At 43.3% G+C, this 21,050-nt stretch overlaps 2 protein-coding genes across 2 annotated transcripts; both read right to left on the minus strand.

Annotated features, from left to right (window-relative positions):
• Positions 1–1,495: 1,495 nt before the first annotated feature.
• On the minus strand, positions 1,496–6,283 carry LOC131328638 (putative F-box/FBD/LRR-repeat protein At4g03220). Its single transcript, XM_058361555.1, has 5 exons — positions 5,948–6,283; positions 5,275–5,676; positions 3,212–3,266; positions 2,172–2,299; positions 1,496–1,983 (listed from the first exon to the last, which is right to left on the minus strand). Exons 1-5 carry the CDS (start codon positions 6,281–6,283, stop codon positions 1,792–1,794), a joined length of 1,113 nt encoding a protein of 370 aa, XP_058217538.1. The 3' UTR covers positions 1,496–1,791.
• A 13,284-nt stretch (positions 6,284–19,567) lies between these two features.
• On the minus strand, positions 19,568–20,582 carry LOC131330599 (uncharacterized). Its single transcript, XM_058364231.1, has 2 exons — positions 19,769–20,582; positions 19,568–19,656 (listed from the first exon to the last, which is right to left on the minus strand). The coding sequence occupies exons 1-2, from the start codon at positions 20,039–20,041 to the stop codon at positions 19,636–19,638; spliced, it is 294 nt and encodes a 97-aa protein (XP_058220214.1). The 5' UTR covers positions 20,042–20,582; the 3' UTR covers positions 19,568–19,635.
• Positions 20,583–21,050: the final 468 nt, after the last annotated feature.

Below are 21,050 nucleotides of genomic sequence, written 5' to 3' on the forward strand. Positions count from 1 at the left end.
GCCGGAACTAGGGGGGAGTGAAATAGACATGTGTCTCTCCGAAAATGGTGGAGGGATTGTGTTTCCATTGGTGTCTTTGGCCCCTGAGACGGTGACGTCCGTCAGATCTCCGCCCATGGTGATTAAAGCTGTGGTGGTTGTTGAGAGGAGGAGGGTGGATTAAAGGATGTTCGAGCCGTCTGGATCAGAAGTTTAAGTTCACGTCAGGTTCACCAATTGTGTGGCCCGTGGTCCCTTGATCTGGGATCCTCCTCCGATGGTTTGTGGGTTTCCTAGCCTTTTCGCTAAATCCTGCACAGTGAACGCACGACTAAGACCTAGCCGGGGTTGCTCGGCAAGGCCCTCCGGCGAGAGGATGAGAATGTGCAGAGAATTAAGTAAGGGACTAGGGTTTTTAGATAGCGTAGTGTGTGTACCTTTTAGGGTTTTTCCTTCAGTATTTATAGAGCCTTCCTAGCTTGCTCTCCAAGCACGGGCGTGTGTTTTGCACGGGTTAGGTGACGTCGCCTTGACGTCACTGAGCAGATCTGATAACCGTCTTTGTGCGTGAGCTGGCAGCCCCCATGTGTTTTCATCGTTATCCCTTAATATAACCGCTTCGTCACGTGAGAGAGCACGTGACTCAGCGGGTGGCCGAACTCAGATCTCGCCGACCCTGGCGGACAACACGAGGGGGAAGTCCAACGGAACCGCCTCGTAAAGGGTGGCCGAACCTGAAGAGATTCCTCAAAGGTGGCCGAGGCTGAAAGCCTACTTCTTCAAGACGGTCGCCGAGCTTGATCTCGCCCCGCTCCCCAATGGGCTCGGACCATTAGATTCGGTCTACTACAGTAATAGTTTGGACAATCAAAATGCAAATTATATTGCAATAAACACCGATACAAATTACACGGCCCCATAAGCCTAACAAAGAGGAAAACCAGAACATCTAAAAAAACAAATCTACCAATTAAAGGAACTTCGCTGCACCTGATCCCTTGAACTTCACCGGATCTTAGTCTGAAGCTTGTCAAGGACCACTAGTCGGCCGGATGTGGAATCATCCACAATAGTACAGTGAAGGAAACTATCGTGGGGGTAGAAAACCCAAAAATGTATGAAGGATACAAGAGGGAAATAATATTTTCCTTCAAAGTGAGAGAAAAGCTCTCAAACCCAGTCCATATGCATAGAACAGCCCGATCTATACCCTGAGTGTTTTATGAGCGCACCGGAAAAGTCACCGAAGAATGCCGGAGGAGTGCTAGAAATCTCTAGAGAGAAGCTCTGGAGCTCTCTCCCTCAGGTTGCACAAACTTCTTCCCCTCTAAGTGGTCAATTAGTAATAATTATACAATTGCATTAATGGGCCCTATTTTGGTCTAAAAATTGGTGGCCTGGTGGGCCTATGCCAAGGGCCGACCTATTGATAAGTGAATTTACGCAAGATTTCTTCACACTTTAGGCATGTCATGCTTGAACAATGTATTACACGTGCTTCTTGATCATAGCCATGAATAAAATTTTAGCACTGTACAAAAGCAACTCAAAAATCAAGTAGCCCAACAACTTTTGCTATTCTTATTCTTGCTAATTACTTAAAAAAGCAAAAGTATAATAAGGAAATAAACACATAAAGACATCTTACAATGTAGCCAAACAAGGACTAATAAACCTTCTTCACTGTTGAGGCCTCCGATCTCATACTCTCCGGTAAACAAGAGAGGTTTTAACGTTAGAAGATGCCCGTGGAAACTTCATCATCCGATAACGAATGCTTGGTCTCTGGACGGGACGTTCATAAAGCAAGCTCTATAAGGTTAGGGTCATTTCTTGCAAAACTCTTCCGTGTCTAAGACAAAATTGCACTAAATTGATAGTGCTCTTATGTACCCTAGTGAGCGCTTTAGTATTTTGAATATGAATCCTTACGACCTTTAGGTGATGCTCAAGTGACTTGAAAGTTTGGTTTTGAGATTCCCAGTATTGTTCGTCGTCCCAAAGCTGAAAATTAACAAAAAAAAAAAAAAAAAGGGAAAGAAGATAAGATGATAATTAGGATCCAAAGAAATTTTCCTCATCCCAACGAGTGGAAAATGCTTTCAAGAGTGTCATTTCGGATATGCAACAGTCAAGGAAATTTCCAAACGATAATGTTAATAAGATCACAATGAAACAAAGAGCATAATTACCACATCTTCGGGTTCGCAACGACTGGGTGAATCTATGGTGATGGTTTGAAGTATTGGAGAGGTTCTAAGCAAGTATAATATCCCTTCGATTTCAGCTCTGCGCAAGTCTGTCTGCAGGTCTAAGGTCCTGACGGGCTGTTTGGATGGGGCATTAGCCCCCGGATATACCAAGCAGCCGGATTACAAATCCCTCCCTTCCTTTTCTCCGGTCTTCGGCTGGCAAAAACGGAAGTCGGATTAGAGGGACTCTGGATTACATATCCACCTGCGGAATGGATGTGGGTGGATTACCAACGACAGGGGTACCCCCATCGTTGGCTATGCGGCATTGTTGAAAGACGAGGTTGTCCTTTTCCATTCCTATTCCTCGCGCCTTTCGCTCACTTTTCTTCATCCCACAAACTAGATTGAGAAGGAGAGAGAGAGAGAGAGAGAGAGAGAGAGAGAGAGAGAGAGAACGACTGCGGGAGAGAGGGTGATGAGGAGCATACCAGTGGTTTGGCCCTGTTGCCTGCACTGGTTTCTGGGTCGTTGTTTTGATCGATGAGAGAGAGAGACGACTGTATCAGAAGAGAGAGAGAAGAAGAAAGTCCCCTGTATCAGGAGAGAGAGAGAGAGAGAGAGAGAGAGAGAGAGTGAGTGTGGGTGGATGGGTGGGACAAATTGGTTTTTAGAGTATTTTTCCAAAAAACCATTTTTTTCTAATAAAAATTAAAGTTTAAACATTTATAAGACAAAATGAATTTATTTATTTTTCACAATTTATAATAAATATGTATTTACTGGAATTATAATAAATTAACTTAATTTGTCCATTAAAATATAAACTGGGGGCAATTGAGTCATTTGATAACTTATCTCTTCATATCCACCTTTTATATCTTCCTCTCAAAAAACTATCCAAACACTGAATTACAAATTCACCCTCCTTATGAAGTGGGCCCACCATTCTTACATATCACCCCCCATTTTATATCCACCCTCAAATACACCATCCTTCTATATCCATCCAAAATCAAATCCTCCATCCAAACGGGCCGTGAGGTTATTGAAAGAACATGGAAGACCACCAGCAAAACCTATGTATCCCAAAAACTGAAAGGGAAAGCAAAAGGCTAGTGATGATGTAAAATTCAAATGATAGTACTATGAATAATTAAAATTGCCAAAGAAATTGGACTGAATAAATTGGCAAGGTTTGAACGTGGTTTCTTTGGCTATCCCGGGGGAGGCTCGAGGCGCTCTGTAATTGGGCTTCTGTTACGGGCTTCTTTGGTGGGCCTTGTGATGCTTGGGGTGGATTCACGCCGTTTCCTGCCGATCCGAACCGAATGAGTGGAAGAGGCAGTAGATAGGGATCACATGAAAAGATCATGTTTTATCACAAAAAAACAACAGTACCCATGTAATCCAATGCGGGACGACCGGAGACAGACCTAATCTTTGCCAATATATTTATAATGACTGCTCTCAAAAAAAATTACCACCAAAATAGCAGCCCCATTATAACTGATGCACACAATCCACCTGCTCTGTAAGATAACAAACGAGGAATGGGTTTTTTTGTTGTTGTTGTATAGCCTAGCCTTGATTGCGGCCCTCAACATAGCCTTTGAAAACATTTGAAACAAACAATACAAGTTTGGGCATTATTTTGATTTTTACAGTTTTATCCATCTTCTACGCCATAACCATTTTGGAGCTACTGTGTCATGTGATCATCAAAGAAGCTCAGCAAGTCCTTTAGAATCAAACACTAATCATGAAAGCAGAATGAACTAAATCGGGAAGAGATCTTAAGCCTTTATAAATCATTACAACCTAGCCTTCAAATTGAGAGTAGCATCACAAACTAGATGAGCAAGAGAAAATATAGGAATTACTTTATCTAACCAAAAACAGGGTAACTAACAGAAACAGAACCACTCAATTTTTCTGGTTGCAATATATAGATTATTCTAGAGAAAATCTTTTTAACGGAGGTTCCATGAACAATTATTTACGTAGGTGAATCGCGACCGTCCAAGAGTGTTTCGGACCGTCTAGATGTAAATGAAACTTTTTCGGAAACTCTTCTCTCTTCTCCAGAAAAGTTTCATTTGAATCTAGACAGTCTAAAGCCGAAATGGACTGCTGAGAACGCACGACTCCTCCGTGAATAAGCAAACCTCATATTACTATATCATCCCTTGTAAAGTGCGAAAAAGGGGGGGGGGGGGGGGGGTTTGGCGGGGAACACCATTGTTAAATTTTAGCAGGAAAAGAAAAAAAACTACCAGCAGACTTGTAAATTGTGTTAGGAGTCTGATCCGCCTGAGGTCTTCCGTGTGTGCGCAGGCCCAATCCGTTGGGGAATATCCACAAAGTCCGTACCACATCGCCTGAATTCAATATACATTAAATGACCCATATCCACTTAAAAGACTAAGCCTTGTAAGTGGTGGGCGATTCAATTGTATATTAAGGTCCAACTCTTTTTCTATTTATCCGATGTGGGACTCAATCTTTCACACATGTTCCCAACAATCTCCCCCTCATGTGTGAACCATCCATTGGGCCTAGCTCCCCCTCGATTTGATCCTCTTGACTCCCCCTTGATCCATGATCTTTATTCTCCAACACCGATTTAACCCCGGACTTCACCGCACCTACTCCATCGATCGAGAGCCAACCCCTTAACTCCATCGAGAGCCTCCATGCAGCGCTCCGCCTGCAGCCTTGCTCCATCGAGAGCCACCTTTGATTTTTCTCACTCCATCGAGAGTCCCCGTGCAAGTCCACCAAATCGATTTGAGTCCGCCCAAAGATCGTCAGCCATCGGCTTTGATACCACTTGTTAGGAGTCTAGTCCGCCTGAGGTCTTCCGTGTGTGCGCAGGCCCAATCCGTTGGGGAGTGTCCACAAAGTCCGCACCACATCGCCTGAACCCAATATATATTGAATGACCCATATCCACTTAAAAGGCTAAGTCTTGTAAGTGGTGAGCCATCTAATTGTATATTAAGGTCCAACTCTTTTTCTATTTATCCGATGTAGGACTCAATCTTTCACACATGTTCCTAACAATCACATGTTATGTAGTAGTATTATACTGTAAACTGACCTCAATAACTAGGCTTCCGAGACAAATAGATCGGGTAAAAGAGAAAGCAGATAGAAAGTTGGATGTACTCTGCAATGTCGCTGCGTTTTGTGATGTGCCAAGAAAATAGACGGAGCCTTTATCGAGGCATCCGAAGCTCCCCGTCGCAAATTCCACAGCGACACAGATATCTTCCCAATAGAAACTCCGGAGACTCGGGGCGAAAATCTTCGCCGAACTATTGATGTCTTTGAAACACCTTCTGAGTCCAAATTCCAGTAACCTCCGACCAGAAACATCCAATCCTTTCAGCTCCAAACCATCAAGTTTCAAATACTCTAGGCACGGGCAATTGATACTGAGATCAGACATTGAGGAGAGGGAAATTACAACCCGAAAACAAGTCCGAACAACCCCTGAGAACTACAGTGGTTAGAGACAAGGTGTGGACCGTGGGGAACAAAACCGGAGGAGAAGACCCAAAATCTGTATAGCTGAATATTTGATCACAGCCTCTCGGCTTATAATAACTATCCCGATATCGTAGGTGGTTCAACGTGAGAACCCTAAGCTTGTTGCTAATGAACAAACTTTGAGGGAGAACAAACCAGCCTTTATCTACGGTAAGTTTGAGCTGTTCGATCCCGTGATTCATTAGTCGATCGATGCAATCGCGCAGCTGAGAGGGACTTACATAGCCGGAGACAGTGGAGAGGCGAAAGGTGGTAATATTGGAGTTGGGTTGACGGCGAGATAACACAGTGCTTATCAGTTTCATGGACTTGGGAGTGAGACTGGAGAAGTCGAGAAGAGGTTGGGAACGCCACAGGCATAGTTGGTTCCAGTGTTTGGAAAGAAGGGTGGTTTGTGTGAGGGATTGGATTGGTAGGAAAGAGAATATGTGGTGGAGTAACTCGACCGGTAAATCACTGATTCTGTCGCTGGTGTTTCTCTCCTTCATCTTGTTAATCTCTGCCTCAGCCGTTAAGCTCTTGCCATGGTGTTTCTCTCCTTCATCGGCTGTTTCCATTGTTGTTTCTTTTACGTAGGGTTTCTCGATTTCATTCTGTTAACAATATATACCCCCTTCGTCCCTAAATAAAAATCTAAGTTTTTAAATAAATGCATTTTTTTTTTCAAAAAATTTGAAAAAAATAAAAATAAAAATACCTTCGCCACCAAAGTATTTTTTTTTCAAAATTTTTGAACCCAAAATATACATGTTTTTAAAGGTCTAGGTTTGCGGGCTGTTCATTTATTTAGGGACGGAAGGAGTACATAACAGTGCAAAAGCGGGTTTAACTGAACTAGACCTTGGTGGATGGATTATGTATTTCGGATCACATACTAGAACAACAACCATCTATTGTGATGGAGTGATATTACGAGAATTGAGTATCACCTCCAGTTCCAAAGTGCAAAAACTCGGATCGCTCTTTAATACAGTAGAGAGGGAGAACAATAGAGAGTTTCCTAGAACTCTTTTTTATCTTATCTCCAAGATAAGATAGGACTCTCTAATATAAATGTACTAGCGAATGCTCGTGCCTGAAGGCACGACTCGAACATTCAACACACGCAAATTAAAACTGGAAAACAAATTTAACCAACTAAGACGCATAGAACAAACTCAAACGCATAAATCTTGATCGGATCAAAAAACACCATCCAAAACACAGATGAAAATAAAAAATAATATACTTTAATGAAGATGCGTTCCTCAAGGAGACATCTAAAAGGAGAACATGAAACATATCAAGACTAAAAATCTTCAAGCATATTGTTCCTTTTGAGCTTCGAGGCTTCTCGATCACAATCCTAAAAAAGAATGATATGTCAACAGACAACCAGTTAGTACGCCAAATTATTTGTTTAAGGGATGATATATGATAACAGAGGAAAATTAAATTATAATACTTTACAACTCGTTGTACCTGGTATGATAAAGCAAACTAGAGTAGAACTTCAGGGTAAACAATATTGGTAGTGGAATCTGTTTTTTCTTCGGGGAGAAGGACAGTTATACAGTCAAAAGACGTGCACCTTGATAATGCCACATATAGTTGCCCATGACTAAATACATGTGTGCGCAAATCGACTCCAACGAATTTGACAGATTGTCCTTGTGATTTGTTAATAGTCATAGCATATGTCAAGCGAACTGAAAATTGATGCCTTGTCATAAGAAAAGGAAAATCTGAAGATGACGGTGATAAAGATATTCTTGGTATGAAGGCCAATTTGCCAAATTGTTCGCCTGTTAAAATCTTGACTTCAATAATACGGGAGCCGCACCTGACGACCATCATTCTTGTACCATTACAAAATCCATCTTTTGGGGCAATATTTCTTAACAATATTATAGGGCAACCCACTTTCAACTTGAGCTTAAAAGGCGGTAGCCCAGTAGGATCTAACGAGTTAAGATACTCGTTGGGATACCGGTTAGTGATACTTCTATCCATTCCGTCATCCTCAGACATTTTATCTGCAGCTAGATAAGTGTATCAATTTCCTGGAAAAATATTTAGTGCAATACCATTTATAGCATTCACGTCATCATTCCGAGCAGAGAGAATTGTGCGTTCAATTAAAAATATTGGGCTTGATGCATTTGTCACATCCAGTTGAGGATGTAGGGAGGTATTCCCGAGAAGATACATTTAGTTGCCGAACACGTGATATTCGGGAGCACGTGGTAAGTATGACAGGACTTACCGCCGGACAGTTCGATGAACAGCGATATGGACCAGTGATATGGGAAGTCATTAATCCATGCAATCTATTCGGCAAAATTAAGGGCCAATGATATGAGAAGTTATGGCTATAAACTGACTGTTCGGCAATTAGAGACATTCCGATTACATTGGCCCAAGTTACATGTGAAGTAATTGGTCCAAGCAGGCTGTTCGGTTATGATACAGCCGAACAGATGATGTAAAGAACCTAGCACGTGATACGAGTGATCACAGGTTTAAAGCAGTGCAATCGATATCCGAATAAATGGTACGTGGGACCATAGTTTGAATATAGACAGGACGGTCATCGTGCTAAACAAGTGTTCGGCAATATGGACCAATGACATGAGAAGTCAACGGTCCAGGAAGGTTGTATGGGCTCAAGGACCAGTTACATGTGAAGTAACTGGTCCAAGCCGTCTGTTCGGCCATGAGACGGCCGAACAAAGATGGAGCTCCAATCGAGAGTAGGAGCAGAGGGAATACTCTGGAAGATTCCAGAATAGTCATGTTCCGTAAAGGAATAAGATTCCAAGAATATAGGATCTGAGAAAGATACCCAACAAGTATGGGATGATCGGCTCTTAATGGAAAAGAATCCTAAAAGGACTCTTTTCCATAAACTGATAAAGGAAACGAGACTCCTTGATATCCTGGGTCTCCTATACGAGTTAGGAATCCTATGGCAACAAGGATGCTTGGACAGCAAGCATCCATAAATCTATAAATATGAGGTAAACCTAGAGGTGAAAGGTACGCAATACGTTGCATTATTATTGCTTTCCTACTGATAATTAGGGTTGAGTTTCCTAGTACGTGATACTAACAAAGGCATCGGAGGGCCTTTACCACGAGAGGCAAAGGTTGACTACCCCCTGTCTATTTTGCAAATTAGGGTTCAGACGTCGAGCTAGAGTTCCGGTGAAGAGGCACGAATAAGCCGTTGCGATCCAGTTGATTCATAGTACCAATTGTTTTCATCCCCCTACAATTGGCGCCGTCTGTGGGAAACGAAAGAATTCCCTTTTGAAATACGACCATGGTGGAAGTAACTCCAGCAACACTGCATGAACCAAAAGATGTGTTAGATGGAGGAAGGAACAAATCACCACCTGGGGCTCCGAGAAAGCCCCAGGGTGGGCACAGGAGGAACACGAGTAAGGACCGCCCCTTACCGTGCATCATAACTCCAAAAATAGAGAAGATGGAGAGACGGCTTCGAGATCCACGAGAAGGAGTAAATCCCATCAAAGGGATGAATCGATTGCACACTCCAGGAGTGTGCACCATAGCGACGACGTTCTTGACAGAAAGAGGCAAGAAGTCGAGGAGTATGCTCGTCTGATTAAAAAACGAGAGCATGAGATCAGCGAATTGGAAAGAATTAGGGAGCATCCGGAGGATTCTGGACTGTCTCGAAGAAATTCTAGAGGCAGTAGGTATGCTGTGGTACAATACAGAAAAACTCCTTCACAAGGAAGAAGGGGCAGAAGCAGGAGCAGAAGTCCTGTTATAGGGCGTCATGAGGCTTCTCCACGAAAAAGGAGAAGAAAAAGTAGAAGCCGAACACCAGAGAGAAGGACTTCTTCACGAAAAAGGAGGAGCAGAGACCGAGGTTCTACCCCCGAGGAAGAGGACACGAGAAAGCATCATCGAAACAGGTACGAGAGACCTGATGCTGATTGGGTCAAGGCTTCGGCCCACAAGTCAAAGGAGCAAGAGGATGGGACAGTAACTGCACGAGAAGCAGCGCGCAAGGCCCTGAGTAATATTGCAGCCTCCCCCTTTACAAAAAGGCTACAAGAAGCAAGATTGCCGAGCAGAGTGAAGCACGGAGCGTTCGTACTTTATGAGACAAATACGGATCCCGTGGCTCACATACAGCATTATCAACAGGCCATGTTTATGCATGAAGGGGATGATTCCATCTTGTGTAAAATGTTTCCCTCCAGTCTTGGCAAGGTGGCTTTATCCTGGTTTCATAAATTGGCCCCACGATCCATACAAGGATGGAGACAGTTGGCCGAGGAATTCACTGCTCGGTTCTTGACAAGCAGAAAGGCCCCAAAGACATTTGAGAGTCTTTCCACCATGAAACAGGAGGAGAACGAGCAAATTAGAGATTATGCAAAGAAATACTGGGAAACTTTCAACGAGATTGAAAGTTGCAGTGAAGAGTATGCAATTGCTACGTTCAAAACTGGTTTGCCTGTTCGGGGAGAGCTGCGCCGTTCATTGAATAAACATCCAGTAGCCACCTTGGCTAAATTGATGGAACGGATAGAGCAACACGCCAGAATGGAGGATGACATACTCCGTGAGGATGGCAGGGTGGTTGTCGAACATCCGAAGGCACCTGCCAAAAAAGTGGATAAGCCAGAACCCAAGTCTTACAAAGACAGAAGAGAGTACGGGCAGGCTAAGAAAGAGCCATACAAGGACAAGCAAGCTCCTGACCGCAAGTCCTTCTTTTCTATCACTGCGGTTTGGAAGGAGCCAATATACAGGATTCTTTATCGAATAAAGAATCAGCCATATTTTAAATGGCCCCCAAGTCTAGGCGGAGACAAAGATGCAAAACGTGCTACGAATCAGCACTGCAGTTATCACAAAGATTGGGGCCATATGACCGAGGATTGTGAGGTATACAAGAGGCACCTTGATGATTTGGTCTCTCGGGGCTATCTCAAGGAGTTTATCCAGGAGGACCCTAAAGAGAAAGGGAAGGCTATGGAGCTGGGTTACGAGCAACACCCTAAAGGCGTGATCCATATGATACATGGGTTGGCTGCACCTTATACGAGGAGTGAGGTGAGGCTGTTGCAAAGACAGGTCAAACACGATCAGCACGTGATGCGATTGGGAAACAAGAGAGGGCGAGAGACTAATGTATGCAATGAGAGCATGGCATTCAGTGATGATGATTTGGCGGAGGTCCAAATACCCCACAATGATGCATTGGTCGTAACCCTACGAGTTGGGGAATACGACATCAAAAGAATTCTAGTGGACTCGGGGAGTTGTACAGAGGTATTGTACTATGATGCATTCAAAAAGCTGGGCCTGGCCCAATCAAACTTAGAACAATCAACAACACCTCTAATTGGGTTCAGTGCAGGAGCAGTTTGGCCCCTTGGAAAGGTAACGTTACCTGTTCGGGCCGGATCAGTGGTGTTGAGAACAGACTTTTTGGTGGTCGATGTCCCATCTTCCTATAACGCGATTATAGGGAGGACGTGGTTGCACAAAATGAGAGCAGTCTCCTCGACTTATCACCAGATGGTGAAATTCCCAGGGTCAAATGGGATTGAAGTCCTTAAAGGAAACCAGAAGGTGGCACAGCAATGCTTGATTTCCATCATCAAAACAGCCCCGAAGGTCCACCATGTTCACACATTAGAAGTACCAGATCAACCAACCATCGAGGATGTTGGAAGAAGCCCGGCTGAAAAAGTGGTTGAGGGCTTGGAAAAGATTCAGATCAACGAGATTGATCCTGAAAGATATTTTTTAATTGGAGAATCACTGCCAGCAGATGAAAAGGCCGAATCGGTAAAGTTCCTAAAAGACTATATGGATGTTTTTGCATGGGTGCCTGAGGAAATGCCTGGGGTGGATGCAGATGTGATCTGTCACCATTTAAACATTGATCCTCTGCATAAGCCGATCATTCAGAAGAAACGAAGGGCAGCCGTACAGCATGTAGATGCTGTGATTGAAGAGGTCGATCGTTTATTGGAGGCCAAGGCAATACGTGAAGTCTATTACCCAAAGTGGTTATCCAACACTGTTGTGGTAAAGAAGAAGAATGGAAAGTGGCGTGTCTGCGTGGACTTCACAGACCTGAACAAAGCATGTCCTAAGGACAGTTTTCCTTTGCCTAGGATTGACCAATTGGTTGATGCAACCTATGGTTACGAGCGAATGAGTTTTCTCGATGCATATCGAGGATATCATCAGATTGCTATGTTTGAACCTGATCAAGAGAAGACTTCGTTCATCACACCACAAGGGTTATACTGTTACAGTGTCATGCCCTTTGGACTAAGGAATGCTGGGGCTACATACCAAAGACTTGCAACCATTATGTTCAAGAAGCTCATCGGGAAGACTTTGGAAGTTTACATAAATGATATGGTGGTAAAGAGCCGAGAAAAGGGAGGGCATATTTCTGATCTAAAGGAAGTGTTCGAAATCTTGAGGAAGTATAAACTAAAACTCAACGCCTCGAAGTGTGCGTTTGGAGTTGGTTCAGAAATATTCCTGGGCCATTTGGTAACTTTGAGAGGGATAGAGGCAAATCCCGATCAGATTGATGCCTTACAGAGACTACAGAGTCCCAAAACTACCAAGGAAGTCCAGAGGCTGACTGGAATGGCAGCAGCACTTAACAGATTCATCAGCAGGTCAAGTGACAAATGCAGACCCTTTTTTCAGCTACTGAAAAAGAGGGAGGGATTTGAATGGGGAGCAGAATGTGAGCAAGCTTTCCAGGATCTGAAGAAATACCTGGCCGAACCCCCACTGTTGTCAACTCCACAGCCAGGTGAGTCTTTAATTCTGTACTTAGCTGTTTCCGAGCACGCAGTAAGTGCAGTCTTGTTGAGGGATTTGGGGATCGAGCAAATCCCCATTTATTATGTTAGCAAGACATTGTTGGATGCAGAGACGAGATATCTGCCTCTAGAAAAACTCGTCCTGGCACTTAGGACAGCAACCAGGAAATTGCCACACTACTTCCAAAGCCATAAGGTTGTGGTTTATACTGAGTATCCATTAAAATCACTGCTTCGAAAGGCAGATTTCTCAGGAAGGATCTCGACATGGTCCGTAGAGTTAAGTCAGTATGATCTCGAGTATCAGCCACGCACAGCAATTAAAGGCCAAGTGTTGGCTGATTTTGTGACAGAGTTTTCCCCCACTGTTGCTCCCTTGCCTCCTACGAGAAAGGAACATGCAGCTAAGACATCATCCTTGAAGGATCAACCCGTAGCCGAACAGGATCCCAAAGAATGGAAGTTATTCGTTGATGGATCAGCGTGTAATACTGGTTCTGGAATTGGAGTTGTCCTCTTTCCTCCTCAAGGAGTTCTGATTGAACTCTCTGTTCGGCTTGGATTCAGTGCATCGAATAATGTGGCTGAATATGAAGCACTCTTGGCAGGATTGAGAAGTGCAAAGACCCTTAAGGCAGAACGGGTCAGGGTGTATTGTGATTCCCAGCTCGTTGTGAATCAACTGTCCGGCGAGTACGAGACTCGGAATGAAAAGATGGCAGCCTACGTGCAGGCAGCAAAAGACTTGCTTGATACCTTCGAGAGGGTATATATTGAGCAAATAAGTTCTGGACAGAATGCTCATGCAGATTCTTTAGCTTGGTTGGCTGCAGCAGTACCAACAGAGTTCAAAAGAAGGGTGGCAGTAGAATATCTAAATGAGCCGAGCATTGGGAGGAGTGTAGACCTAGTCTTGGACGTGAACCAAGGACCAAGTTGGATGGACCCAATAATGGAGTTCTTACGAGACGAGATACTCCCTTCTGATAAAAAGGAGGCCCACAAAATAAGAGTCAAATCTGCTAGGTTTTGGCTGTCCCCAGAGGGTAAGTTGTATAAGAAATCCTTTACAGGTCCCTATTTGCTATGCGTACATCCTGAGATGGTACAGAAGTTCCTTCATGAGATCCACGAGGGAACATGTGGGAGCCATGCTGGAGGAAGATCCATTGCCCACCGAGCAATTACTCAAGGCTACTGGTGGCCACACATGCAAGAAGATGCAAAAGTTTATGTAAAGATTTGTGAGAAGTGCCAGAAATTCTCACCAATGATTCGAACACCTGCCGAGGATCTGGTGCCTTTGACGAGTCCCTGGCCTTTTGCCCAATGGGGAATGGATATCGTGGGCCCATTGCATAAAGCAACTGGGAATCGAAAATTCCTGCTTGTAGCAACTGATTATTTTACGAAGTGGATTGAGGCAGAACCATTGGCCAAAATCACTGAACCTATGATAGAAAGGTTCGTGTGGAAAAGCATCATCACTCGCTTTGGGGTCCCTTATTCATTGATTACAGACAATGGATCCCAATTTCAGAAGAAATTCAAGGCTTTTTGTGCCCAGTATGGAATACGAAATTATTACTCCACTCCGGCCTACCCTCAGAGTAATGGGCAAGCAGAGGCATCCAACAAAACTATCCTAGATGGGATAAAGAAGAGGCTGGACAAAGCAAAGGGAAAATGGCCTGATGAGTTACCGTTAGTTTTGTGGGCTCACCGAACAACACCTAGGAGGTCTACGGGAGAGACCCTCTATTCGTTGGCATATGGAACAGAGGCTGTCATACCTCTAGAAGTGGGTCTGCCGACCAACAGGACAGCTTTGGTTGAAAGTGGAGGCAATGACAGGGCCCTTGAAATCGAGCTTGATCTTGCCGAGGAGAAGAGAGAAAAGGCCTTGGTACATTTTGCTTCTTACCAAGAACAGCTGATGAAAAGCTACAACAAACATGTTCATCCTAGAGAATTTGGTGTTGGGGACCTTGTGCTACGAAAAGTGCTCGGCAACACCAAGGTGGCAAATGAAGGCAAGCTTGGGGCCAACTGGGAAGGCCCGTATAGAGTAACTGAGATTGTGGGCATAGGAGCATATAGATTGGCAGATCTGGATGGTGATCCAATTCCGAGGCCTTGGAATGTTCATAATTTACGAAAGTTCTTTGTTTTGAAGTATCAAAATCTGTTTTGAATTTACACTACGTGATTGTGTGGGAATTACGAATATAATTCCTTTGTTCTAGTTTTGATTATTTTTGCAAAGGGTACGAGTAACGCCCTCTTGCGTTTTACAGATTATGAATAAAATCACTTCTTTCGAATAACTGTTGTGGTATTTAAATACGAACTACGAGTTTGGTTCTCCTTATTCGTATTGGGGAGCAGGGTATACCTTTTGAGTATGTGAAACTTAAAAGAAGCCTTTTGAGTATGTGAAACTTAAAAGCCTTTTGAGTATGTGAAACTTAAAAGTTTTATACATTTTTAAGTACGTGACACTTAACGAACACAAGTACGAAACACTTGTATAGAATTTCAAGTATGTGAAACTTGGGTATACATTTTGAACGCAAGTATGAAAACACTTGTATGTATTTTCTTAAATACGTGATACTTAGCAAGTACAAGATACTTATATGGTATTTTAGGTACGTGATACTTGAGAAACTATATTGGCTTGACTTAAATGTAAGCCACATTTAGTTTAAATACGTGAAACTTAGTTCCTAAGTATGAAAAACTTAACAACATTAAGTATGAGCACACTTATATACCTTGTTTAAAGTACATGAACACTTAAGAACATTCAAGGTGGAACACTTTTAAGTACGTGAAACTTAAAAGTCAGAACAGGAAATCATGTGTGAACGATTTGCTAAAAGTACGAAATACTTATGCAAACAAATGATGCGTAAACAGTACGAAATACTTAGGTTGAACTTGCATACGAACAGATGCTGCAAACATGAGAAGCCGAACATAAAAGTTATGCCACGAAGGGCCGAATACCTGTGTTGTCAAAATAGAGAAAGTACTGGTACCACGCAGGGTAAAGAAGCCAAGGTCATGCAAGACCAGCCCAACGATTGAAATCAAACAACAAACTACCTGCTTGTTTTTTTTAATCCAGGTTCTGAATCTCTGGAGGGACATCAGCCTCAGCAATGGCAGCAGCGGCAGCAGTTTGTACTTCTAGGATAACAATCTCAGTGGTCACATCCGGAACAGACGAATGATCAACATCATCTTGTGATTCTACCTGTATTTCTTCATCAACATCTGCAAAGTCGTCGATTTGTTGATCAACATCGTCAGGAGGAGCTGTAACTTGACGACTTGGTAGGTCATTCTCAACCCAAATGGGAGAATCTTCAGCAACTCCCACCTTTGTAAGGCACGATTCCCAGCAGGCAATCCAGATCTGATCTTGAATGGCAGGCATCTGCTCGACGTAGTTAGCAGTTGTGGAGTCAAAACCTTTCTGGTACCCATTTTCGTATGCAGCTTTCTTGGCACTGTCAATCTCTGACAAAGCATGATTGAGGCCTTCTTCGGCAATTTCGAGTTTGCCTTTAGCTTGATTGAAGTCGGATTTGTCTTTATCTCTTTCTCTTTCCAACCTGGCGATTGTTCGAAGCATTCGGGTGTTGTCATTCATCAGCCTGACTCTTTCAGCATCAGCTTCTTGGTATTTTTTGCCTAGAGTAGCCATCTTTTGAATAAACTGCGGAAATACCATATGTAGGTTATAATTTTTAACCAACACAAAGGTAGGGCTTGAAAAACAAAGAAGAAGTTTTTTACCTTAATTCCATTGACAAGACCAGTAGACACCAGCCGATCAAGCGAAGACAAGGATTCTTTTTGCACATCAACAGGGAGCATTAACCCTTGAGCCAAGGCTAGAGCAGTCTCAGATGAACTGGCACTATCTCCGACATGTACAGGACGATCTCCTCTAATAAGAGGAGGAGTCCATATCTGAGGAAGGATTTGAGCAGTTGGTGAATTGGGTTGATGAGTTTCAGTATCTGCTTGAGAAGCAGTACCATCTTGATCATCTACCCTTGGGCGTTTGTCTCTATGAAGGTCAGCAGCCTCTGTGGTGGCGTCCACTTCTCGAGGAGAAGATGATGACCGTGCGGATCCCCCCCTATTATGACGAGATCGTGGGGGAGGGGCTCCAGTTGAGGCCACCCGCCCAGTCCCACGTCCCCGAGAAGAGACGGTGACGAGGGAGCTGAGATTTAAGGGCTGGCGTGTCATAGTGCTCGAGATAGGAGGAGATGGAGAATAACCTGAGGATGAGGATTGGCTAGTTACACAGATCGGAGCTGGCTGTTCGGGTAATGGTAGAGAGGAGGCCTGACTCCGTGAGGATCTTCGAACTCTTACTCGTGGTAACGGAATTCCTTCGGAAATTGGGACTTCACCCAGTTGGCCGGCTACTGTCACTCCAATGTTAGCTCTGGTACTCCTAAGCTGGGAAGCAGTGGAGGTGGAAGCAGTACTGGTGCTGGGGTGAGCGAGCCTTCTGTCTATAACCCCTCTATATGAAGGGTCGTATCCCAGAAGTACTTCTGCGTTACGACCCTGACCAGCTGTAGAAGTGCCAGGTTCGCTTGTATATTTTAGACCCTTGTTGATGTCCTCTGTTCGGATGTTGCTCGGAACGCGTCTGGGACGATAGTTAGCGTTTTCAGCTGTCAGATCAAAATTGTAACAGCAAGATTAGACACATGTAAAGGCTATGAGAAAGCGGTAAACGAAAATATTACAAACTTATTGAAAGAGGAGTATTACGTGGGTATCCGCATATGTGGGGGCAGTGGAGTCCCACCACTTGACCATCCTCTCCTAATGGCTCGAAAGCTCCAGTAACGTATAAGAAGTCAATCTCATGATCCCGAGCAGAATCCGGCAGGTTGAGCACGAGACGCTTTTCTGCCCTTCTTACTTTGAAATAGAAGGTGTTATATTCAGGGTTTAGTACAATACTGTACCACCACTGAATGTCCCAGATCCCTAGCTGGGTCCCTAGAATCCTATTTAAAGCAATTACTCCATTTATCAGCCTAAAAACATTTGTTGATACTTGCATAGGAGTAAGGCGGTACCAATTTAGGATCTGACGAAGGAGTGGATGAAGGGGAAAACGGACTCCTCCTTCAACAATTGCTACGATAGGGATACACATTCTGTCCCATGAGCCACTATCCCTATCTGCTCCTAGAGGGGCAAGTTCGAGACCTACGTTATCAGGAACATTGTAATCCGTCCTAAACGTCGCCATTGCGGCGGGGGTATCACAGAATTTCCTAAACTTACTGGGTCTAGGAGGGGTGTCATGTTCATCCGCCATGGATATACTCGAAGAAAACGTAAATGTAAGAATGGGCGTGATTGAAACCCTAGAAATAACCACAATCTGAGAATGAAATCTCAGATGAAAACCTAAGCAGAAGAAATGGAGTTAGAACGAGAGTCTTACAACGATACCGTGACGATTTCTTGGAATACAATCGAATTTGCAGATGGCGGCGATGGCGGAAAGCTTAGGACTGAAAGTTCGAATGTTTTGGATAAAAAACCAAAAAGAGCCCTTTCAGCGGTTTAAAGGTGAGAGACGGAGACGAAATGTCTCCTCTCACGCCGTTACAGGTAAAAGTAACGGAAAGCAGAAACCGTTCTGACGCCGTTTCATAGAACGTCAGTTCGAAGTTAATGCTAGGCATATGAAACGTGCCACGTGGAGTCATTACCTCGAAATGGTATAATGACAGAGGCGCCAAAAGGCATCAATGAGATATTGAAATTATGATTGCATAGGATCAAAAGAGTTTGGTCTAGATGGAATTCTGTTTCTAAGCATCATATATTGCCCCCGAACAGTGGTAAATACATGAAGCTGGGGAGCAATTGTAGGGAGGTATTCCCGAGAAGATACATTTAGTTGCCGAACACGTGATATTCGGGAGCACGTGGTAAGTATGACAGGACTTACCGCCGAACAGTTCGATGAACAGCGATATGGACCAGTGATATGGGAAGTCATTAATCCATGCAATCTATTCGGCAAAATTAAGGGCCAATGATATGAGAAGTTATGGCTATAAACTGACTGTTCGGCAGTTAGAGACATTCCGATTACATTGGCCCAAGTTACATGTGAAGTAATTGGTCCAAGCAGGCTGTTCGGTTATGATACAGCCGAACAGATGATGTAAAGAACCTAGCACGTGATACGAGTGATCATAGGTTTAAAGCAGTGCAATCGATATCCGAATAAATGGTACGTGGGACCATAGTTTGAATATAGACAGGACGGTCATCGTGCTAAACAAGTGTTCGGCAATATGGACCAATGACATGAGAAGTCAACGGTCCAGGAAGGTTGTATGGGCTCAAGGACCAGTTATATGTGAAGTAACTGGTCCAAGCCGTCTGTTCGGCCATGAGACGGCCGAACAAAGATGGAGCTCCAATCGAGAGTAGGAGCAGAGGGAATACTCTGGAAGATTCCAGAATAGTCATGTTCCGTAAAGGAATAAGATTCCAAGAATATAGGATCTGAGAAAGATACCCAACAAGTATGGGATGATCGGCTCTTAATGGAAAAGAATCCTAAAAGGACTCTTTTCCATAAACTGATAAAGGAAACGAGACTCCTTGATATCCTGGGTCTCCTATACGAGTTAGGAATCCTATGGCAACAAGGATGCTTGGACAGCAAGCATCCATAAATCTATAAATATGAGGTAAACCTAGAGGTGAAAGGTACGCAATACGTTGCATTATTATTGCTTTCCTACTGATAATTAGGGTTGAGTTTCCTAGTACGTGATACTAACAAAGGCATCGGAGGGCCTTTGCCACGAGAGGCAAAGGTGCACTCACCCCCTGTCTATTTTGCAGATTAGGGTTCAAACGTCGAGCTAGGGTTCCGGTGAAGAGGCACGAATAAGCCGTTGCGATCCAGTTGATTCATAGTACCAATTGTTTTCATCCCCCTACAGAGGATAAACTCTCGACAATAATTCATTTAGATTTTGACATCTACCTATTGTCAATGGAAGGTGTACCACTTATTGAGGGTTTGTTCCAACCTAAAAAAATATTGAAGCACAAATCAATAATCAAACAAAAGTGCGAAGAATTACTGATTCATTAAAAAAATAATCAACGTCAAGAATGATCAAAATTATTATGCAATATTACCTCCATTAAGAAATTTGCGAAAGTAGCATTTTCAGGATCTGTCGTATTCAATCGCATGTTCAAATTCAATGTCAAGATACATATATCAGCCCACAAAACAGAGCGCCTAAGTGATGCGTTAACAATTTCCTCACGAACTCCTTTAGGTACAACTGGTAAAATTTGACGAAAATCCCCCCCAAGCACTACGGTGATACCCCCAAATGGTTTAGGATTGTCACGGATATCACGTAATGTGCGGTCAACTGCTTCAATGCAATATTTATGTTGCATAGGAACTTCATCCCATATTATCAATTTTGTTTCTCTAAATAACTCTGCTTGTAGAGATTGCTTGGTAAAACCGCAGACAGAATTTTCTAGCACATCTAATGGGATGGCAAACGTTGAGTGTGCAATGCGACCTCCTTCCAATAACAGAGAAGCAATTCCGGATGAAACAACAATAACCACTATATGCCCGAGACTATGACATTTTTGTGCAATGGTGTTATACAAAAACGTCTTTCCTGTGCCGGCACCCCATTCAAAAAGAAAGTAGTTCCTTTATTTCCAAAGGCAGAGCAAATAATGGCCTCATAAGCATTGCGTTGATCAATGTTAAGGCGGCCGATATTAGTCTCTGTATTTGCCTGTTGGGTTTGGATCTAAAGTTGTCGATGTTCCAAAATCAATCTGTTACCAACAATTGTGCTCCAATTTTCGATAGGTTGCAGCATAGGTGGGAAGTCATGTAAATTCTTACATGTTTCTTCAAGCATCTGATTGAGAAGATACAAACCATAATCTTCAATATGAGTCTCTGTTGGATTAGGAATGGCAAATAACGTGCGAATTTTGTGCTCGAGGTCATCGCATATATTTATAAAAAATTGCTTCTATAATTCCAACGGTTGCAGTGGCGAGCATTGTGTAAAAATAACACAAAACAATCTCTTCAACTGACACCCAGTCTTCATTATTGCAGCCTCTTAAAGACATTGAACACATTCATCATCATCTTCCAAAAGCCCTCTAGCAACACATGCCAACTTAAAAGTATCATAAACAACATTGTTTACTGTGCGCAAGTCTTTATAAGATTTTGGTCCTTTGACAATAGTCAATAGCAAACGTAGATAAAATTCTCACCACAATTAAGGCTGGCAAAGTACATTCTCCTGATTGCGAATCCAAACTTTCTTGGTGTCCACACATTGTTTATCCGATCCCAAACAAAATACTATGGAAATTCTTGATAAGTATAGGGTGTAGAATTAGGGTTGGCAGCATACCATGCAAA

This window comes from Rhododendron vialii, chromosome 6a (genome assembly GCF_030253575.1).
Source record: "Rhododendron vialii isolate Sample 1 chromosome 6a, ASM3025357v1".
Classification (NCBI taxonomy): Eukaryota; Viridiplantae; Streptophyta; class Magnoliopsida; order Ericales; family Ericaceae; genus Rhododendron; species Rhododendron vialii.